The sequence below is a fragment of the Misgurnus anguillicaudatus genome, chromosome 9 (assembly GCF_027580225.2).
Source record: "Misgurnus anguillicaudatus chromosome 9, ASM2758022v2, whole genome shotgun sequence".
In the NCBI taxonomy this organism is placed as follows: domain Eukaryota; kingdom Metazoa; phylum Chordata; class Actinopteri; order Cypriniformes; family Cobitidae; genus Misgurnus; species Misgurnus anguillicaudatus.
In genome coordinates this window covers 29,317,994-29,340,887 of record NC_073345.2, presented here as the reverse complement: position 1 = coordinate 29,340,887, position 22,894 = coordinate 29,317,994, and the positions used below count along the sequence as shown (strand labels likewise).

General features: G+C 38.2%; 1 protein-coding gene across 1 annotated transcript in view; it reads left to right on the top strand.

The window, feature by feature from the left end:
• LOC129423052 (probable E3 ubiquitin-protein ligase HERC1) overlaps positions 1-22,894 on the top strand; it is a 113,899-nt gene that overhangs the window by 66,880 nt on the left and 24,125 nt on the right. The window contains exons 48-60 of the mRNA XM_073871463.1: positions 8,573-8,747; positions 8,978-9,227; positions 9,375-9,591; positions 9,904-10,166; positions 11,897-12,024; positions 13,767-13,891; positions 13,996-14,211; positions 14,436-14,571; positions 17,474-17,665; positions 17,819-17,933; positions 18,128-18,259; positions 18,339-18,440; positions 18,522-18,695. Of these exons, the coding sequence (XP_073727564.1) occupies positions 8,573-8,747; positions 8,978-9,227; positions 9,375-9,591; positions 9,904-10,166; positions 11,897-12,024; positions 13,767-13,891; positions 13,996-14,211; positions 14,436-14,571; positions 17,474-17,665; positions 17,819-17,933; positions 18,128-18,259; positions 18,339-18,440; positions 18,522-18,695 (2,225 nt within the window). The remainder of the gene's footprint in view (positions 1-8,572; positions 8,748-8,977; positions 9,228-9,374; positions 9,592-9,903; positions 10,167-11,896; positions 12,025-13,766; positions 13,892-13,995; positions 14,212-14,435; positions 14,572-17,473; positions 17,666-17,818; positions 17,934-18,127; positions 18,260-18,338; positions 18,441-18,521; positions 18,696-22,894) is intronic.

Genomic DNA, 22,894 nt, shown 5'->3' with positions numbered 1-22,894 from the left:
CTTGAATAATAGACACTCCAGCCCAGGTGGTGGCGCTAATCCGCCTTTACCAATTGCAAGAATAGAAACAAAGTTCCCGGTGGGAGTAATATCATACCTCACAGGACATCTAATACAAGTCAATGGAGTTGTCAAAAACTACGATAAAACCTGTTGGAATGCGTATTTTGCAGCGATTTTTGTGTGAGCATACCAGTGAACACCCCTGACCACTCGGTGAGTTCCACGTCTTTGTAAACAAAAGTTTAATGCATTTTAGGAAGGATTGTTCCAGTGCACCATTAAACCCATTGTAAAGGTGGGAGGTAAAACACAAACACCCCAAACTTCTCGGGGCAGCCGCATATGTTGAAATTTCAGTCAAAACCGTTCTATTTCATCATAAACAATCTGAAAACAGGGCTTTAAGTGTAAAATACCGAACTTGTCCTTTAAACATGGAAAAACATGGATTTTCATGAAATGTTCCCTTTAAAGCAACACTATGTATTTTTTTTACCTTTAAATAATGTCTCTAAAATTATTTCAGTGATAGAACAACTTTTAACTGGACAAATTGTACTGTTGCTGCAACCTGAGCAGCCTCCTAGCTGCTACAAGCACACTCTGAAAGTGGCGGTGGAGGGTAGGAAACACAGCCCCGCCCCTCCCCCTGCCTGCAGAAGAGTGTCTGATACCAGGCACTGTTGCGCTTTTCAACCACATGGGGGAGCTGTAAGTCATTTTAACATGGAAACTACATAGTGTTGCTTTAAAACAGAGTTTTTAACTCTTTCCCCGCCATTGACGAGATATCAAGGTCAAGGTCAAGGTTTTTTATTTATATAGCACCTTTACACAACACGAATGTTGACCAAAGTGCTTCACAAGCAAAACAACAGTGCAAAAAATTTAAAAAGCTATGTAAGTTAGATAAAAACAGAACAAAACACAATCATGTATACATAGTAATACCACAGCTTATAGCGTATAAAAGTAATCTACAATATAAAACCTGTCTATGAGTAGGCCTGAGAAAAAAGGTAGGTTTTAATTGATGCTTTGAAAGCATTTAATGTGGGAGTGGCTCTGATTGTAACTGGAAGTGCGTTCCAAAGTTTTGGGGCGTAAACTGAAAAAGATCTGTCTCCTCTTGTTTTCAGGCGCGATTTCGGAACATTTAAAAGTAGCTGAAATGAAGATCGAAGTGATCTCTGAGGCGAATAAAAACATAAAAGTTCCGATATATAAATAGGGGCAAGTCCATGTAGAGCTTTAAACAAGTAAATAAGAACTTTAAAATCAATTCTTTGTTTCACAGGGAGCCAATGAAGAGAGGCCTGAATTTGTGAAATGTGTTCTCGCTTTTTGGTTCCCGTCAAAAAGCGAGCAGCAGCATTTTGGACAATTTGTAGACGTGATAGAGATGACTGACTAATTCCAGCGTACAGGGCATTACAATAGTCAAACCTTGAAGATATAAATGCGTGAATAACAATCTCCAGATCCTTAAAGCAAAGGATTTGCTTTAATTTTTTGAGCCGCTTTAGCTGGAAAAAACTAGCTCTGACCACAGAGTTTATTTGTTTGTCAAACTTCATATCAGAATCAAAGATAACCCCTAGATTTTTAACATATGCATGATGTTTTGACTGGAGATGACTCAAGGTTTTACTATGATTTTCAATCTGTAGCTTAGAGCCAAACAAGATAACCTCTCTCTTGTTTTCATTTAACTGCAGAAAATTTTCATCCATCCATCCTTTTATGTCCTTTAAACATGCTAACAAAGAACAAACAGAATCACCACCCAAGTCTAGTGGTAAATAGAGCTGGGTATCATCTGCATAGATGTGATAAGAGATCTTATAACGTTCAAAGATTAAACGCAGTGGAAGCATATAAAGAGAAAATAAAACTGGACCCAGAATTGAACCCTGAGGCACCCCACAAGTAATTGGTACTGATGATGATGAAAATTCTCCAATTTCTACAGATATTGTTCTATTTGAGAGGTAGGACTCAAACCAATCTAAGGCCGCACCACAAATACCAACCTCAGAGTGTAATCTTTTCAACAAAATACGATGGTCCACCGTGTCAAAAGCTGCACTTAGGTCCAAGAGTACAAGTACTGCACAATTTCCAGAGTCGACTGATAACAGAATGTCATTTGTCACTCTTAATAGAGCAGACTCGGTGCTGTGTTTGGCCCTAAATGCGGACTGAAAAGGATCCAGGATGTTATTTGAGATTAAATAAGATGTAAGTTGACCTAAAACCACTTTTTCCAGAACTTTTAACAAAAAGGGCAATTTGGAGATTGGTCTGTAATTTTGAAGTTCGGAAGAATCAAGATTTGTTTTTTCAACAAGGGGTGAACCACAGCATGTTTTAAGCAGGATGGCACAGTACTGTTATGCAGGGAGGCATTTATGACAGAGAGTACACTAGGTAGTACAGCATCCAATACCTCCTTAAAAAGGGCAGCAGGAATAATATCAAGAGAACAAGTAGTTAGTTTCATATTTGAAACCAAAGCCAACAATTCAGGGTAGGATATGGCCTGAAAATCGTAAAAACTAACAGAACTAGTCTGTACAGTTTCATAACTATTAAATGAAGATGATGATATCTGTGATCTAATACCCACAATCTTGTCTATAAAGAAGCTACAAAACTTCTCACACAGAGCTACACTTGGTACTAAACCAAGTGAGTTTTGAGGATTAAGCACAGAATTTAAGGTGGAAAATAAAGTCTTCGGACAGTGAGAATTTTTTGAAACTAAACTGGAGAAATAGTTGGCCCTTGATAAAGAGACAGCTTCCTGATATTGAGACAGACAAGCTTGCAAAAGTTGGTACGATATTTGCAGTTTGTCCCGTTTCCATATTCTTTCTGCTTTTCTGCATGTTTTTCTAATAGATTTAGTATCTTCATTCAGCCAGGGCTGTTTTTCCCGTTTAGTTTTCTTTACTTTAAGAGGAGCAACTGCATTTAATACATCAGTACAAGTGGTATTGAAATTAATGACCATGTCCTCAACATCCATGCCATGTGATACCTGTGTGGTATTTCCAGGTACTGAAGCTAAGAACAAATCCTTAAAATACATAGCAGTAGATGAATTTACAGGGCGAACAAAATAAGTAGATGGCTGATATACAGGGAGACAGCATGCAAACTCACTGTCGAAAACAACAGGCCAATGATCAGACAGACCGGAATCCCTTGCATAAATGTCTTTGATGGAAAACCCGGAAGAAAGTACAAGATCAAGTGTATGCCCTAACTTGTGTGTGGGGCCTGATACTGATTGCTTAAGGTTAAAAGAGTCAATAAGCTGTAGAAACTCACTTACAAGAGGCCTTGAGGGACAACACAGATGAATATTAAAATCACCAACAATTAAAAGATTATCTCCTCTAGTGACAATAACCGATAAAAAATCAGAGAAATCTTTCAAAAAGTCACTTTTTGCGTTTGGTGGTCTATAAATCACTGCAATGACAAGAGGACATGGGAGTTCAACTTTACATAGCATGGACTCAAAACTATCATAACTGTCAATTGGTAAGAGTCTACATTTAAACATATTTTTAAAAATAACAGCAATTCCACCGCCCTTCTCGTCAATCTCGAGAAAACGCTTCCCCGCCAATGACGAGTATTTCCGTCTTTCCGCAATACCGCTATTATCCACTAGGTGGCGCCCTTCCACAACTTTTTAAAACCGGAAGTATTGCCCTATGGCAAGCTGCTGCACGTCCATGTCTGTTTTAAAGATCGCTGTGAATGGGATCTCTATGAAAAGTCCGTCACAAAATATGGAATTATCTCTGCTTTTTGCTCAAAATGTGGTGTTTTTGCAGAAACCTACCCATATTCAAAAGCTGATTACAAAAGAACTTCTAAAGGTAGGATGAAACTTTTTTTTTTTGTTTGAAAGCAGAGGGTCTGTTCTTTCATTTGTTATATTGTATGTTTATATATTTGAAGAAGAACATTTTCTGGAAGGCATTAAACTTTGGTGAAAATCATGAAAAACGCTGGCGCTGGCTGGCAACTTTTAAAAAAAAAAACGTTGGCGGTGAAAGAGTTAAATGCACATTAACATTCACGATTAGAAATGTCTGCAAATTGAAGCAGAGATCTTGTCAAATATTCACTCTGAAGCTGATATAATTCACCAGCATACAGGGTTCCTACGGGGTTTGAAAAAGTATGGAATTTGATTTGAGTAATTTCCAGGTCTGGAAAAGTATGGAAAAAATAAACCGGAGTATGGAAAAATATTTACATTTCCAGACTATTGTCCCTATTTCGTTTTCTAAATATAAAATTAAGAAAAAATTGATTGGATTGGATTTTGATTGGATCAGTCTGCCAGTACTGCCAAAATAAAGCAATAAACCCCAAGAAGCAGTGGGTTACCAGTGCATTTTATAACAGCTAAGGGGCGTTGTTAGGCACGACGCGAAGCGGAGCTGTTATAAAATGCACTGGTAACCCAACGCTTCGAGGGGTTTATTGCGTTTATAAAACGGTTACTTCATATGCATAACGTTAGCGGGATTTTATAAAATAAAACACAAATAGGTTGTAATTATATTAGTACAAATATTACTTTTCCGCCAAACAAAGTAGTTCCTCAGAATCAAGTGTGGCTGCAACAGAGCGCAGTTCACAAACAACACAGACGCAGCAAAGAGACAATGAACATATGATTAAAGACTATGGTGTTTATTTTTATATATCAACATTCATCTAAAATATACATTAACATTTATATCGTGCAACTGTTGAAGTGATGATCAAATATGCTTGGAAGCATGATTAACTCTTTCCCCTCAGCGTTTTTTTTTAAGTTGCCACCCAGTTTTAGTTGAATGCCTTACAGAAAAAATATCTTCTTTAAATAAACATAAAATATCAATGAAAGAACAGACCATCCGCTTTCCAACAACATCAAAAAACGTTTCATCCTACCTTAATTTGTTCTCTTATCAGTTATCACCTCTCAAATTTTCAGCTAAATGCGGAGATAATTCAATTTTTGTGAAGAACTTTGTAAGAGATCAGATTCAGAGCCTGATCAAAACACACGTCACGCTAAATCCACCACAACGCTGTTGTGTCGAGTGAATGCCTCAGTGTTTAAGTTGGGTAAGATTGCCATCTTGTGGATAATAGCGGAAATATCAATAAGACAAAAAAAACCTCAGAGAACGTTTTCTCTTTATTGACGAAATGTTTTATTTATTGACATTTATCTGGATATCGCCATAATTGTGCAAAGGTAGAAAAATTAAAAAATGATTAAAGACTGTGGTGTTTATTTTCATAAATCAGTACGCAGCCAGCAACAGTGGCGCAGTGATACTTGTGATGCGGTCTGAACCGTGGGTTTACCGGGGTATTTTATCACGGCTTAGAACGCGTTTCAACCAATCATGAAGAACCAGAACGAGCCGTTTTATAAGATCGTTTTTACACTTGATCTTATTAGTTTAGAATGACATGAGGGTAAGTTAATGATGATAGAAATTTCATTTTTGGGTAAATGAATAACCCTTTAAAAATTGTGACTGATTTAGCATTTTGTTCGTTAAGGTCACAAAATGCAATATTTTAATATAGAATTTCTAAATATTTTATTTATAATTAGCCTATTGTTTAAACCAGGGGTGTCAAACTCATTTTAGGCTGAGGGCCGGATGGTAAATAACGCCACAAAGTGAGGGCCGGATAATTTTTTAAACCTTAGTGTGCTGATAATTGTCTTAAAATTAACTAAACAAACCAATTAATTAGTTTGTTTAGCAAGAAAACCAGAGAAACACACAGCTCTGTGAAAACTACATTTCATAAGTCACACTCATTTTGTACATATTATACATACAAATTTACATCTGTACAAAACCCACTGGCCTTAGGTTGAAAAGCTTTAATTTAACTTATTTTGCCTTAATGCCAAAATTATTTATAAACCATTCACTTTTCTTTGTAATGAGAAGAGTCATTTAGAAAATGAAAATGCTAGAGGGGGCAGTGGCCCAAAAGCAAAAAGTGCACTATGGGGGGTGGTACTATTATTATGGTTTTAATGAAGTGTTATAAATATGATGTGTTATATTACTAGCATCAACTTAGAAAAGTGATTATAATGGGAAATATAATAACAAGAATTAAAGTCTGCTAAACATTCAATATGATTTACCTGTTGGCTTGATGGAGCTTTGAATCCATGTTTGCAATGTTGAACTGCCTTTAGCAGCCTCTCTTTCCGTTCTTTGTCATTATTTTGTGAAGGCATTGGTGTTTTTTGTATTTTTTTTCTACAAAGTTTGCCAACAACAGCAAAATTAGTGTTTATATTAACTTAGATCTGATCGGGAACATTAAATCGATTAGACAAGCATTGTAATGTTAATACTAAGAATGTGAATATTTTGTTGTTGTTTGCTTGCTAAGTTGTTAGCACTTTTAGAACACCGACAACAAATCATTACCGGAAGAAATACATAAACAAACGTACAAATTACTAATTCTGCGGTTTAACAACTGATATAATGTAATGAATCTACCTGTTAATGCAACGAACTTCGGAAACTGTCGTCTTCGCTCTCCAGGCAGAGAGTGAACACCGTCACAGAGATACTGCGGAGCGGTCGGGAAGACACGAAGTGGATCGTCGGAATCAGTGGATCTTTAGCGGAGCGGTAACAATAAAACGGCAAGATTTTTGGGCACCGTGTTTAGTCTATGTTCCGCGTTTTGCTGCTTTCCGCAAGTCTCTTATATTAAAAACGAACTAGACACCCGCCTGAAAGGGTTTTTTAAATATGTATTTAATATTTAATAAAACTGTATAAATCATCATGCGGGCCGGATTGGACAACTTTGCGGGCCGTATGCGGCCCGTGGGCCACATGTTTGACACCCCTGGTTTAAACAGTCTTTTCAAGTTTGCTGTACCTAACAGCCAATTAAAGGGGGAGTCCATAATTTTTGAAAAACGCGTTGGACTAGGAGATGGGGCGACTACCAAAACACACTTATAGCCAATCAAATCAAATCAAATGCCGGGTTGCGTATGTGTGGGGCGGGTCTATCAACAGAAAGTCCAGATTCTATTGGGGTAGGGGCGTGTTTGTTTAGGTGATTTCAAATATCAACATTGGCTTTCAAACATCGTGGACTCCGCCTTTAAGCATTGTCATTTGACTTCAGCTCTATTTTTAAATTTTCTGGTTAATTGTATGAACATCCCTTCTGTTTCTATATTTACAAATTTAGCATGATAGCCTACATAGAGGTTTTGACCCAGAGTGTAACATACTAGTCGGCGCCGATAGCATTGTGGGTAAGTGAGTTGCCATTTAGCGCTGTTGTGCTTCGGGAAACCTGAGTTCGAGTCCTGGCTCATGGACTTTTCCCCATCCCGCCCCCTCTCTCCCCCACCTCACTTCTTGTCTAGCTACTTTCCTATCCTAATAAAGGGCAAAAACACAAATACTAAGTGTTTAGAATGTAACATACTTGTTAGCAGTTGAATTTTAAAACAATTTCTTAAAACAAGTTAAATATGGTTGGAAAAATCTACAGGGAAGTCTGGAAATTTGAGTCTGGAAAAACATAACATTTTTAAATGAAAATTGTGAAGGAACCCTGACACTACTTTATGATCTTATCATAAACAAAAATGCACATGCATGTTTTCTTGAAAGAGAAATCACGGAAAATAAGCAAACTTCAGACTACGGCTTGTGTATGAATGCACATGCAGATTTCGGAAAATCATTGGCAAAGTGAAGAACCCAATAATCAAATGATTCCGGAATAATTTCTGATGCAGGTATTTTCCATAATGTTTGTGTGAAAAGACTGATCTGACTTTGTTATTGTTTAAAGGGATAGTTCACCCATAAATGAAAATAATGTCATTAATGACTCACCCTCATGTCGTTCCAAACTCGTAAGCCTCCGTTCATCTTAGGAACACAGTTAAGATGTTAGATTTAGTCTCAGATGCTTGCTGACCCTTCAGTGAAAATCTATTAACTGTATACTGTCCATGTCCAGAAAGGTAATAAAAACATCATCAAAGTAGGTCAGTTAGAATGTGTTGAAGCATCGAAAATACATTTTGGTCCAAAAATCACAAAAATTACGACTTTATTCAGCATTGTCTTCTCTTCTGGTTCTGTTGTGAATCGCATGCACGAGACTAAAGTCACGTGACTGCAGTAAAAACACCCAAACCAGCGCTGGTCCACAGAAAATGTTTTGAGCAGTTTGTCATAGAAGCAAAAGTGCGCATATTTATTATTGGTAAAGTTCAGTTTTGCTTTGCATTTTTTATTTGGGGGGTTTTGCTGTCGCTGGAGGAAGCTAGTGCGGTCTACCGACCGGGCTAACATTAAAGAAATATTGGATGCGTTAACAAATATTTAACAAATATATATGTTCGTGAAAACATCTTTATGCACAAATCTGGGCTTACGCATGCTTAGTGAATGAGACCCATTGTCTTTATTCCTCTCTGACTGGTATACTATACAGCACATTGTTGTTGGTGTTTGTGCAGGTGTGGTGAGCACGGAGCTGAAGAGCTCTTCTGTTCCTCTGAGTCTTGGAGAGCAGGCAGCGTCTCTGCGGGAGCCCCAGGAGAGACTGCTGGCTTTGAGGAGAGTCACCTCCACTGCTCAGATCCTGCTGGCCTATAGCATGGTGATGAGAGCACTCTCCCAAACCTCATCAAGGTAACACACACACACAAACACATACACCTGACCTCCTTTAGTAGTACACAATAACTATTGCAGTGACAGGGTAGCGTCACGTTGAGCATTATTTTGGACATGCAATTTGTCACACATTAACCTTACTCTATAGGTATAGTTACAGTAGGACAGTTGTTGGAAATGAGTACAAAACAAAATTTGGGTCTTTTTATAACATTTTTTAAAGTCTCTGTTTTTGTGTCTTTCAGTAGTTCAGGATGTAATCAGTCCAATGGTCTGGAGGCTCTGGGTTTGGCTGACATTCGTATCTTAGTGCGACTGATGTGTCTAGCAGCAGGGGGGCGTGTTCACATGGGCGTGGACCAGCAGGGGATGGGGCGTGGCTGTGTGAGCGATCGCACAGGCTCCGCCTTCCTATCCTTCCTCAGCTCAGCCATTGGCAGTTTAGTATCCCACAGTCCTGCAGCTTACAGAGAATTGGTAGACATCTGCACTCAGGTACATTTTCTCTTTTTTTTCTCTCGAGCTGTCATCCTACTTTTTGCCTCACTGATCTTTCTCATCTCATTATGTTCGCAACAGTCCTCATCATTTTCTTATTCTCTCCTCGTTTAATCATCCTGTCTTCTCGTTCTCTCTTCTTAGGATCTCATGGCTGCAGCTACAGGAATAAACGTCAGCGCCATTACTGATCCACAGCAGAGGAGGAAGAAAAGCTCCGCCCTTAAAAGGGCGGCACAGGAGCCTAGGGAGCTGACCCCGCCCACTTTTCTCGTCACACAGAGTCTGGTGTCTCTGCTGACGGAGAAGGGCATCCGTTATCGTTACAGCGCGGAAAGAAGCGAATCTACTGAATTAAAGGGTAAAAATCATACTAACCTGTTAGCTGTCCTAACAAGATCTGCACACACTTTTTATATTTAGTCACATTGGTCAAAATCTTACTCCAAATTCAGTTCAAATTTATTTCTATAGCGCTTTTCACAATTTGCATGGTTACAAAGTAGCTTAGCAGTATAGATATTAGTACAGGCAGTACAGACAAAATGTCAATAGTTCAGTATGCATATACATTTTTTATAAAATTCATAAGTACACATTATTATTCTGTTGTTTAACATCCATGAATCAAATTTTAAAACTAAAATGATCTCAACTCTGTTATTTTGGACAGAAGGAGGAAGCCCTCCAGCCTCCGGACCTTCCATGTCTCATGCGGGTGTGCGGGTCGGTCCACTGGAACTGGCTAATGCATTGGCCGCCTGCGCCCTGTCGGCCAGGTTGACCAGCAGACACCGCCAATGGGCAGCACAGCAGCTTGTTCAAGCCCTGGCGGTCTCTGAGAAAGACAACAGCGTCAGGCCCCAAACATACAGTGACATGGCCGGAGATCTGCGCAAGTGCTCCATCAGAAAACTTGAAGGACATCAGAACAGGGTAAAGAGGATGATGATACTAACTAACATACAAAGAAACATACAAAAATACATCTGATTGGTTAGATACAAAAGTGTATATAAAAAATGGATTTGATGCTTTAATCCAAGTTGTGCATTTTTATAGAGAAAACATTGACAGTACATTTTTATTTTATGCATACTTTTAACCAAAATATTTACAGTGCATTAAAGTTTATATATGAAAAGTTTGGTTCCAAAACGCAATAAATCCATTTTTACTCATTTCGGTATAAACGTGTTTTCTATACCAAGAAAGTGACAAGATGAAAACCACTATTTTCTGTTACAAACTTTCACATAGCATCTTTAGGTTATAAAAAACATAAAATATTCAAATCCATAATTTGATTTTCAAAGGTTTATTATTATTTTTTCCACAAAATGCAATAAATCCAAAAGGTTTTTTTTCAAAATGCTATAAATCTATTGAATCAATATATAAATGTGCATTCATCTTTGCCATGTTATATTCATTTAGTTGACTAGTTGTACACACTAATTAAAAATATAAACATTAATGTCATTAATAAAAAACACTTACTTTGTGATATTAAGAACACTGTCATTGCTGCTGTCATCCTTGGGACGTTGTCGCTGAACTTTTTGACAGCGATCAGCTGTAAAATGTTTTGGTCCTGCTCGATTTTCGTTGACTTCGAGTAAAATGACGGAAAGTTTATCATAAGATCCCCGGGGTCAATGTGTTAGCATGACCGAAGCTTGATGCTGTCGGGAGAACAAGCAACAGCCGGCATTTTTCCGTCTTCCGAGTGCCTCTCGTGTAAATTATCAGTTTTTGGTGGTTTACGTTTCTTCCCGTCACAGAAAACCACCACAGGTTTATTAATGCCATCAAAAGTATTATATTGTTTTTGTTTGTTTGTTGATCATGAACTACAAAGTAAAAGAGGAAAACTAGGATTTTGTGTGTATTCTGCGCCACCATTGTTGTTTACAATGCGTGGAATGGTGCGCTGTGATTTGTTGAGCGGATTTATTGCAATCTGCAGAGAAGGAGGACTGGCATTTATTGCATTTTGGGAAAAAAGGGAGAAAAAATTACAGAATAACACAGCAGATATTGGATTTTGTGGAAAATTAAGAATTTACATTTTAATACTGACCTGATTCAATACTGATTTTGGTGGAAACTCATTTTTAAAAAGAATGGCTTTTATCGCGTTTTGGAACCAAACTCTCTATATATTTTATCGGTATGTGTGATCACTGGGATTAAACCTATGACCTCTGTGTCACTAAATCAGTGCTCTACCAAGTGAGCTACAGAAATGCAGATCACAATAAAACAAAGTTATTCAACAAATTGGTCATATTACAGTAATATATTTGAAGTGAAGCATAATATATGTATTTGTGTTCCTGTAGCTTAGTTGGTAGAGCATTGAGTTCCCATAAATTTACCATTTATGCATTTGGCAGATGCTTCTATCCAAAGTGGCTTACAGTGCATTCAGTATATACATTTTGTCTATGTATACATCAGTATGTTCAATCCCTATGCTTTAAACCCATCGCTAAAGCAATGCTCTGAGCTACAGGAACATACTATATATATGGCCAGTGTAATCATTATCACATATATACCCGTGGTTCTGCATGTGAATGTTCTCATTCATCCCAGGCATCACAAATGGTTGTCAGTGAGTATGAGCTGGACTCGTTTCTAATTGGCTGTTGTGTTTGTAGGTGAGCAGCTGTGTCTGGAACGCAGAGCAGGGTTTGTTGGCCACCAGTTCACAGGATGCAACCGCTCGACTGTGGAACATCTCACCAAACACAGCAGAACTGCAGCATACACTCACCTGCAGCGTCAGGTGAGACAAACACACACTGAGCCAACAGTCTGTTTACAAGCACTCGCCCTGTATCCGAAATCACATACTGTGACAGTGCATACTAGTAGACTAGACTGGATTAAGTACTTAATTTTTCATGATAAAACAGTAAGTTCATTTTGAGTTTAATCGCTACATTCGCGCGTAAAATTCTAGTAATTCGAGACATTCACATGGAAATTTGCATCATGGGAGGGGCTTCTGCGACTTCTTCCTGATTGGTTAACGCAGGATGCCTATTCGCGTCTTTGCATTGACTTATGTAAATCACTTCGTTCTTAAAGTAGCTGTTTTCACGCTTATATGTTCAATTATTAATGTTCAATTGTTAATTTTTGTGATTTAAGTTTCATTTTAGCTAGTAATTTGATGCTATAGAAACGGGACGTGTTGTTAGATTGATAGCTTCTCTTTGTGGACTCTCTGAACTTCAAGGGAAGATTAAAGGAATAGTCTACTCGTTTTCAATATTAAAATATGTTATTACCTTAACTAAGAACTGTTGATATATCCCTCTATCATCTGTGTCCGTGCACGTAAGTTAGAAGTGACCAAACACATCAACGTTTTTAAGACGAGTAGTTATACGAGCAAGTTTGGTGGTACAAAATAAAACGTAGCGCTTTTCTAAGCGGATTTAAAAGAGGAACTATATTTTATGGCGTAATAGCACTTTTGGGAGTACTTTCGACTCGGCGCAGTAACACCCTCCCTCTCCCATTATGAGAGTGAGAAGGGGTGCGGACTTTTCAGGCGACTCGAAGTACTCACAAAAGTGCTATTACGCCATAAAATATAGTTCCTCTTTTGGATCCGCTTGGAAAAGCGCTACGTTTTATTTTGTACCACCAAACTTGCTCGTACAACTACTCGTCTCAAATAGGAAAAACGTTGATGCGTTTGGTCACTTCTGGCTTTGTCTCTAAATGGTACAGTTGAATGAGGGGGGCTGGGCTGGATGCTGTCGAGGCGTCGCGGCGCGCTCCGGCGCTTGCGTGCGCGCGCACGGATGGTGGAGGGATGTGTCAGCAATTCTTGGTTGAGGTGATAACATATTTTGATATTGAAAATGAGTAGACTATTCCTTTAAAGATATTAACTATTAATTTTCAATTTTTGTGTTATTTCACACCGACAAAATGAGTTGTATTTAACCTACCTTATTTTAGTAAGCCAGTCCAATGAGACATTCAAGGGGCGTGGTTGAATTGGGTGCAAGAAGTTTGATAACGCGGCTCCACCTCCGGGCTCCACAGACGATTCCTTCTGCGCATGCCCTGGCTCCAAACTGACTGCGTAACATGTCAGCGCCCATCGTCGTACATTTTACATTCAGTTAATTACAATGGAAGGAAGCGGCGTCGCGTCGTCCATTTTGTTTGTTTTTTACAGTCTATGGGGGAGACTCTTTTGATAAGAAATTAGGGACTCCAAATGTTTCATAGGTGGGAAATTACAAGTAATCTGTCATTTGGAAACTGTATCCCATGTAGAATATGATTGAAATGTATCCGGCTACATACACGGGCAAAATTGCACATGTTTTTGTGGATATTTAGCTAAACCTTAAGGACAACATTGTACCCAGAAGTGAAAACATCTCCTTGGAAAAATGATACATAAATAACTTACTTTCTTCACGAAAACGCTTTACAAAACAATCGAGATTCATTGTATGTCTTTATTATAGAAGCTATGTAAACCTGTGTGTGTCTTTGCAGTGAGGATACTCCGTGCTCAGATGGCTCCATGGGGTCTCATCTGCTGTCCCCTGTGTCATGGAGTGCAGGGGGAACACTGCTGGCTGCCTTCCAGAACAAATTCATCAACATCTGGACCATAAATGGTCAGACCATCAACATACACAGTCACACCACAAACAGGTGACAAATCATCTGTTTAACTGAGCAGGTGTACTTCAAAAATGATTGGCGTTGATGTTTCCCGCAGGTTCTCGGGCACACCTCGAAGCTCAATCCTCCTGGGTCACGGCGCTATCGTGGGTCCAGACGTCCACTCCGTTCCTCAGCCAGGAAGCCTGCAGCCAGGCGAACGCTCCGGAGAGTTTGCTGGTGGGTCGGCTCGATGGCTCCCTCTGCTGGTTGGAGGTCACAGAGGACTTAAAAGTGGAGAGCACTGAACTCGCACACTGCCACAGGAAAGAGGGTGCGTGCATATAAATACAATATTCTCTGTCTTACCCCTTACCCCTACCCCTTAGTTTGCCACGTTTACGTGAGAGTAAGGGCTATCCCAATTGGTCCTTACGCTTACATGAATGTGCAAAACTAAGTTGTAGGGGTAAGACAGAGAAATGGGATTGGGCCTTAAATAGTAGTTGTTGTGTGATTGAACTGGAAGCTTTATATTTGTATTGTTTCTCTGTTTAGCACCTCAGTGTGTTGCTTGGTACAGCGTAGATAAGCCCTTTGCTGTGGGATATCCGGATGGCAAAATTCTCCTAGCAGCGGCAGAAAGCTACGAAACGGAGCCGTCCATTCTTTTGACTGCATTTCCGGAGAGTGTGGACCTCAAAATTTTGTGTTTATGGTACAAAAAAGACTTTGCTGGAAAGCAAATACTTATTACTAATAAAGAAAAAAAATCAATATAGTTTAACAATAAAGGTGATAATAATGGTAAAATATTTTAATAATTACAAAAAAGATGTAATGTGGAGGTTGTTAAAAAAAAACATTTTAGTGATAAATTTAAAAAAGAAGTCTAAAGGTGCAGTGTGTAGATTTTTAGTAGCATCTAGGGGTGAGATTGTGAATTGCAACCAATTGTTTAGTCCTTCCATGTAAGAGGACCCGCGGTGTATGTAGATAAAAATGACTCATTCTAAAATAATAAAATATGTATACACCAATGAAAATATTAGGGGTGTAAGAAAATTTCGATACACGTGTGTATTGGGATATTTTGTTTGCCAATACTGCATTGATTCCCAAAAACACAGTTTTTTTTTCCATATAAGATTCATGGCAGTTTTTTCGTTTTCAGTTTACACCCCGACCGCTAGATGGCAGTTTTTAAACTTACAGAGTGGAAGAAAGTAAAGATTTTTATGGAAGACCCAGGTAGAGGACATGTTTTTATTGGTCAGTTTAATTACTTCGGGGCACGGGTCTGACACTGTTTGTAAATTAAGACAATGTTTTATTTTACAACTTGTTTACTGATTTAATAGCAATGTGATGTGTAATATGTGCTGACCTGGTCCATCTATCAAAAAATAGGGGTTTGGGTATTAGATTTATGGCATGGGGTATTACATTAAAGTTGGACCCGGACCGGGTCAGTTCTTAACTCACAGTTTCACACAAGTTGAATATTTTTTGGCTACGGTTTGCATATGATTTATATCCTATTCTATTCCCAAAATAAGAAATATCCCAGTATAGGGGTGGGCTATATGACCAAAATCTTCTATCACGATAGGATTAGTGATGCACCGATGTATCGGCCGCCGATATTAATTGGCCGATATTTGATGAATTTGAAACCATCGGCATATCGGCAATAGCACGAGAAAGGCCGATACCGATTGTTTATTAATTAACTGCATAAAGAAATCCATTATATGTAAAAAATGTGTTAATGTTGTTAATAAAATAAATGCTGAATAGCTAAAACCACCTTTGAAGGTTGTCATGCTGTCTTATTATATTTGTTTTAGCTTAATTTGTGCCTCTCTTATTATGTTGGTCAGTTGAATATTAATTAGATCCAATCCATGTTCAGTAAAAATAATTTGATGCAGTAAAAAACTAGCTAATAGACCAACTGTATAGTATTGTATACAAGTGTTTAATATCGGCATCGGTATCGGCCAGAAGTTGTCCGTTTAAATCGGTATCGGCCCAAAAAAATCCTATCGGTGCATCCCTAGATAGGATTCATTTTATATCATGATAACGGTATGTTTTTTTAATGTTTTAATACCATAGAAATGTTTATAATTCTCACAAAAACCTTATACAAGCATAAAAAGAAGATAAAAACAAACAAAACTAAATAAAGGAATGATAATAAATAATTATGTATATATATTTATATATTTTATTTTATTTAAGGTAAAAAAAGTGATTTAGTTAAGAGCAGTGAGAAATTTTCTCTTAATGCCGTTTCAATAAACATGAGTGACAGACAGGAGCAAAAATAGGTATCTTCCCCTTAAAGACCAAATTCCGGATCTTTAGCTTTCTCTTAAGCCCTAAATGGTCGTGTTTATGAGGATACTTGCAAAGACGGGAATTTTGACGCATATATGTAATATTTAAGGCTAATAAAGTGGCAAAAATGCTCACGAGCTTAATGAGCAGCGGTTGCGTGACTTGCGCGCTCCTCACAGACAGAAAGAGTGCACGCATATAGATCTGTGGTTTATGTTTTAATGGCTTAAAATAGCTTGTTTTAAAACTGCGGTGCTTAATTACGTGTACAAACGTTGCGTTTTCGTGAGCACGCGCACAAGAGCGTGACGTGGGCTTCGTAACCTCGATAGAGACGATAGTCCAAAATCTCTACCGGTTGACAAATTTCTACCGGTTAATCATGTCTACCGGTTTATCGCCCACCCCTATCCCAGTATATCACCTGGCATACAATATCACAGTATATCGCACCATACCGTGACCTTTGTACTGTGATACGAATCGTCAGATTCTTGCCAATACACAGCCCTAAAAATATACTAATGTATATTATATTGCATTTCTGTCAAGAGATCTTCCTAAAATGTACATACTGCACCTTTAACCAGTTGATTGAATAAACCATATGAAAGACCAGAATTTCTAACATGACTCTAGTCTTACGTAGCCAGACCTTCAATACTGAAGGTCTGGTGTTTTTCCATTTTTTCTTTGGCCAGTGCCCACCCACAAGGGAACAACCAATCACAGTTTGTTTTGTCTAGCATCACGTTTTGGGTCTTGGAAGTCTCACCAAAATTACAGGCCGGCGTGCAACAAGTCAATAGATGGAACAAGTAGTGTGTAATTTTAGCGAACGTTGCAAAAGTGCCAATCAATGGCTCATTACTCTCTATCTCCTAACAAAACCCAAGCGATAGGAAACGTATTTGGCGTTCAGCTGATCACGATAATTGCTCATTATTAGCCACTTAAATAACTGATGCGCTTCCTCGATCGAACAACAGAGCTTTGTTTCCAGAGGGACCAAAAAATTGCGACCGGAAATCCGTTTAATTTCAACAAATCAGAAGACGACTTGGACATTCCCACAGGGTTTCCAGTTAAGTTTACAATACACATCAGACGTTTAGCCAACATTCTGTGGGCATGACGTCTGAGGCTGAGACTAACATGACTCCAATTCTGCACACCCCCACATAAACAAAACGTTTAAGTTAAAATCTGAACCATGCATAAAGACTCTTTTTATGTTTACAGGAGAGTGTTAGTGGGCTCAGGTGGGATCCCACAGGTCATCTTCTTCTCTCTGTTGGCCGTTCCGACGTGGTGAAGATTTGGGGTCGGGCCAACGGCGCCTGGGTGACCCTTCATTCTCTTTTCCACGCGGGCACCGTCAACACAGCTGAGTGGTGCCCACTGCCTGGGCAAGGGGCGGAGCCTCGTCTTATGATGGCTGTGTGAGTATGGAAAGTTTTAATGATATTTTAAAGGGAAATTTTTGTAGACATACTGTAATATGTATATATTCATCTACCATATGAATGTGTGCATATAAAATTATTATATCCTTCAAGTGCAGCTAAAGTTTTCAGTTTTGTTGATTTCCTCAGTGGATGTCAAAATGGCCTCCTGTATGTGTGGACTCTTCCTCAAGGGGGCACTAGTGTATCAGTGCCCAATTTCCTCACCCCTTCTACCAGCCAAGACAAGAGCAGTGCCAGCAAGGTCAGATTTCATTATCTGTTTATTTATTTATTCATTTGAGAGAATAATTTAATTATAGTAAATGAGACTTTCTTATTTATTACATGATTATCCTCTTATCTTTTAATTTACTTCATCTTATAAGAGACAGATTGTGACAAAGATGTTCTCTCAAATTTGTTTGCGCCAGTTTAGTACATGTTTGTGTGTTTCAGAGGGGTAATGCTAAATGTGTATTCCGACTGAGTGGGCACATTACCGCGGTAAAAACACTGTCATTTTGTCCCAGTGGACTTGCCCTTGTGTCTGGGGGAATTGGAGGTGTGTTGAACATCTGGTCTTTGCGGGTGAGTTGCAAGTTATTACAAATGTTTGTTTTATTAGTGGATCTCTTCTTTTTGGCAATAAACACACCCTCTTTTCTAGGATGGTTCAGTCCTGCAGACTGTAGTTACTGGAATGGGCTCAGTGGTTTGTACCACCTGGATACCACACATAGGGGTGGCTGCCTGCTCTGGTAGATCAAAGGTACCAAACCAGAATTTTAATTCTGATGTGCAACACAAAGTTGTATGCTTTATTTATGCTTTATCTCTTTCTCTCTTTCAGGATGTTTTGTTAATTCGCTGTACTCCTGACTGGATCTCTCAGAATCATGTTCTGGCATCCTGTCGATCTGTCTTCCGCAGTCATGGCATTCTGGGATTGAACCGTGCTCCCTGCATGGCCGTCTTTCTTGAGCGACTTCCCACGCTGCTGCAGGAGCAGTACAGCTATGAGAAGGTAGTCAAGTTATCACATCTGCAATAAAAGCCTAAACATAAAGCTAAAAGCTCCAAAAGCAGTTTGACACTTAACCAAAGGTTTGATATGTTTATAGGCTTATTATGCACATATATTGTTTACAATTTTGGCTCATGAATTTGTTTTCTAAAGAATCAGGTTATTGACAAGCACACGTACCCTGCGCTTGAGCGTGTTTGTGACCAGTAACCGTCATTGACAACAAGCACACATACATAGCCTATCCCACGCCTTTGTGAGCCTTCATTGATAAGTACATTAACTCTGCGTTTGCTGTTTGCTTTGACTGTTTTTAATAAAAAAAGAGCACGAACCATTTGATATTTGAGATTAAAAAAAACTTACAGCTGAGTTAAGCAGATCTCACTTGACTCTGTCATCTATGTGACGCACGACAGTCAGCACATATTCATTTCAAATCCCTTTACAAGACAAATGCTCTTGTTATCTTTAATATAAAGTTTACATTGCATTGTAAAAGTGATGAAATTATCTTCATACGTGCTAAATTCATAATGAGAACGTATTAACACACGCTTTTTTATTCTGCTGTAATATATAACACTATAAACAATAATAAATGCAATTTTAGATACAAACTATAATTCTATCTTGACATGCACATTATCTGGTTCATGTTGGTCTAGTTTAATTTAGAGGATTCATTGGTATGGTGTATTCATTTTCATTGTAAGCCTTTAAAAAGGAATTATTTTAGATGCAATTCCGCAAATGTCGCAAATTTTTTCAAAAAAAAGAAAAAAAAATTAGCAGAAAAAGAAAAAAAAGTCTGCAGATTCTGTCTGGCCCTGCCCATCCCCAGAAAAATCCAGATAATTTACTCACCACCATGTCATCCAAAATGTCCATGTCCCTCTTTGCTCAGTCGAGAAGAAACCATGTTCCCTGAGGAAAACATTGCAGGATCTTTCCCATTCCAATGGACCCCAATAGACACCAACAATCAACACCCAACTCAACACGCAACAGTTTTTTTCAACGGAGTTTCAAAGGACTACAAACGATCCCAAACGAGGCACAAGGGTCCCATCCAGCAAAACGACTGTCATTTTTGACAAGAAAAATAACAAACATACACCTTAAAAGCACAACTTCTCGTCTAGATCCGGTCGTGATGCGCCAGGTGACCCCACGCAATACGTCATGACGTCAAGAGGTCACAGAGGACGAACACGAAACTCCGCCCCAGTGTTTACAAATGTGTTGAAAGAGGACCATTCCTACGTTGTTGTATGTCAACTGATACTAATTAATGTCTTTGTGTCAGTATATTGTTTACAATGGTCCGCAAATGTGCGTCTTATGTATGTAACACGTGACCTCCCTACGTCACTACGCATTTACGTTAGGTCGCGCTGGACCGGATCTAGACGAGAAGTTGTGCTTTAAAAGTGTATATTTGTTATTTTCTTGTCAAAAATAACAATCGTTTTGCTAGATAAGACCCTTATGCCTCGTTTGGGATCGTTTACAGTCCTTTGAAACTCCGTTGAAAAAAACTGTTACGTGTTGAGTTAAGTGTTAATTGGTGTCTATTAAAGTCCATTAAAATGAGAAAAATCCTGCAATGTTTTCCTCAAAAAACATAATTTCTTCTGGACTGAACAAAGAAAGACATCAACATTTTGGATGACATGGTGGTGAGTAAATTATCTGGATTTTTCTTTTAAGAAAATGGAATATTCCTTTAAAGAGTGATTTCCCATTAATCAGCCCATCCCCGTCGTAAATTTGATCGCTTGAAATAAATAAAAGCACACTTTTTAACTTTTTCCCCGCCATTGACGAGTTTTCTCGTCAGTTAAGAGAAAACATGTGCATAAAAAATAAAACGTGTTCCTGATGAATTTTATGTTAATCTGCAATACCGCAATTATCCACTAGACTAGATACCCAATTTATGAAAAAACTAAAGCCAAAATGTTATTTACTCATTTTAAACTCTGTGTATGTTTTGATAATCATCTGGATCTGATCTCTAACAAAATTCATGACTAAGCCTTAGTTTAATTAGGAAATATAACTAGTTTAAACCAACATGCCTTACTAAACTAAAAACATTAGTTGTTTTCAGTTTGGACAGCTCTCACATTTATTTTAGTCTAGGACTAGTCTAATCCCTGTCTGGGAAACTGCCCCACAGTGATTAAACCAGTTGTATCTTTTGCCAAATGCATAAATATAAATTACAAAAAAATTAGCTTTAACTAAAATCTGCCTGCGGCTAAAATGTCCATACAACAAAAATGTGCTTGGTTTAAAAAAAACCTCCAAACTCTTGACTCTCGAAGTACTTTAGAAGACTAGAAATAGCACAATGCCTCTTGATTTAATCCATTAGAAAACCTGACACACACTCATGCACGCATATAATTGGCTCAGTTCTGACCCAGTCTACATAGAAACTGTGCTGAGCTTGTTCTCTCTGTTCATTGGCTCTTCTCCCGGTTCTGCTGCAGAGTTTTGCTCCATTATCAGCTCATTACTGTACTCTGATAAACAGCAGAGAGCTCCCGCTGTCCAGAGACCCGGCAAACTCTCGCACTGCAGTGTTTTTGGTTTCAAATGTTCTTAGCATCTGCTTTGATACATGAAATGCTGCTCTCTGGATCAACAAGAGATGTTGTTTTTTATTTAATCGGAGCTTTTGAAAACAGCCAAAATATATTAAAACTTTCTGTTTACGCTAGTTTTCCAACAAAGGAACAAGAGGATGTGCATTACAGTGATTTAATAGGCATAATTTACATTTGTCAAACATTTCAAATGGTAGCTTTCAAGAGATGCACAGGGGCTTATCCTATTGCACCAGTTAAAACATAAATTAATTCACTGAGAATGGGACTTATGGGGCTGAATTCTATTCACAGTAAAGAATTGATTCAATTAAAATTTTAAATAAATCAAACTGCATTGAATTTAAATTTAAACTTAATTAAAATACAATCTCTACAATAGAAAAGAGAACATGAGAGTAAGGAGTGAGAGAGACCAGCAAAAAAAATGAAATAAAATAAAAATAAAATAAATCAAAATAAATGCCACAGCAATATTAATTATTATTTATAATTTAAGACCATAACATTCAATATGTAGGAAATAAAACTACAAAGTAGTAGAATAACCTAGTTATTGAAGTAAGGTCAAAAATCCAAGTTTGATTCCTGTCATATACTCCCAAAAGAGTTTATGAGAGGACCAAACGAGCTTTTCCCACTAGATGGCGATATTTCGCCCAACAAACAAAGAAAGCGGAAGTCAGACGTAGAGTAATGGAAAAGGAGAAGTGTTAGACACTCAAGACTGACATTTAGTGTTAGAACTAGGTAGTACGCTTTAAACTGACAAAGATTTGCTTCTATACAGTAGTTACATCGGCGGCCGCTGCGTTGCTAAGACGACGGATGTAATTCGCTCGTGTTCAGCCGGTGCCTCTTTTGGGCTTAATGTTACCGGGACACGCAATAAACGAGAGTCCAACGTGCTTTATCATACGTTGTGACTATAAATACTTGATCAAGTTTTCATCTCCTTTAACAGTTAAAATTGAAAAGTCTTACCCTCGGTGCTCACAATTTTAAAAATCCACGTACGTGAATAAAATGGAAAAATACAATAGACAGCTTCTCTAATTGTAAATCATTTCCTGGAGATTTAACAAAAAGGCCTTATCAGATGGGAGTATTCACTCGACCACCGCTTCGCTCTAAATAAAGGAATTCTACTCTTTATTAGGCGGAATCAGACGGTAATGCAGCGTATTAAAGGGTTTTTTAATACGGTTACCTTAAAGACTGCAGTTAAATATACATAACAGGGGCGCGAGTCTGTTACGTCCTGAAAATGATACAGGAAAATACATTTTCATTCATACAAATAAAGAACGAAATCAGTTATAGCTGATAGTTCTTTTTCATTCACACAATGCAAAAACACATTTGATTTGTAACTGGTTTGCTCAGAAAATAATGTTTAAATCTGCCCGCGCGTTCTCCACCATTATATGTAGCGAATTTGCGGGAGGAGGGAAATAACGTTATTTGAAACACTATGAACCTCCGACCGAAACACTACGGGGATTCCCAAGGGAATCTTAGATTTTAGCTCAAAAGGGAATATGTATAATTAACTTTAATTAATTATACAAGTTTATCAGG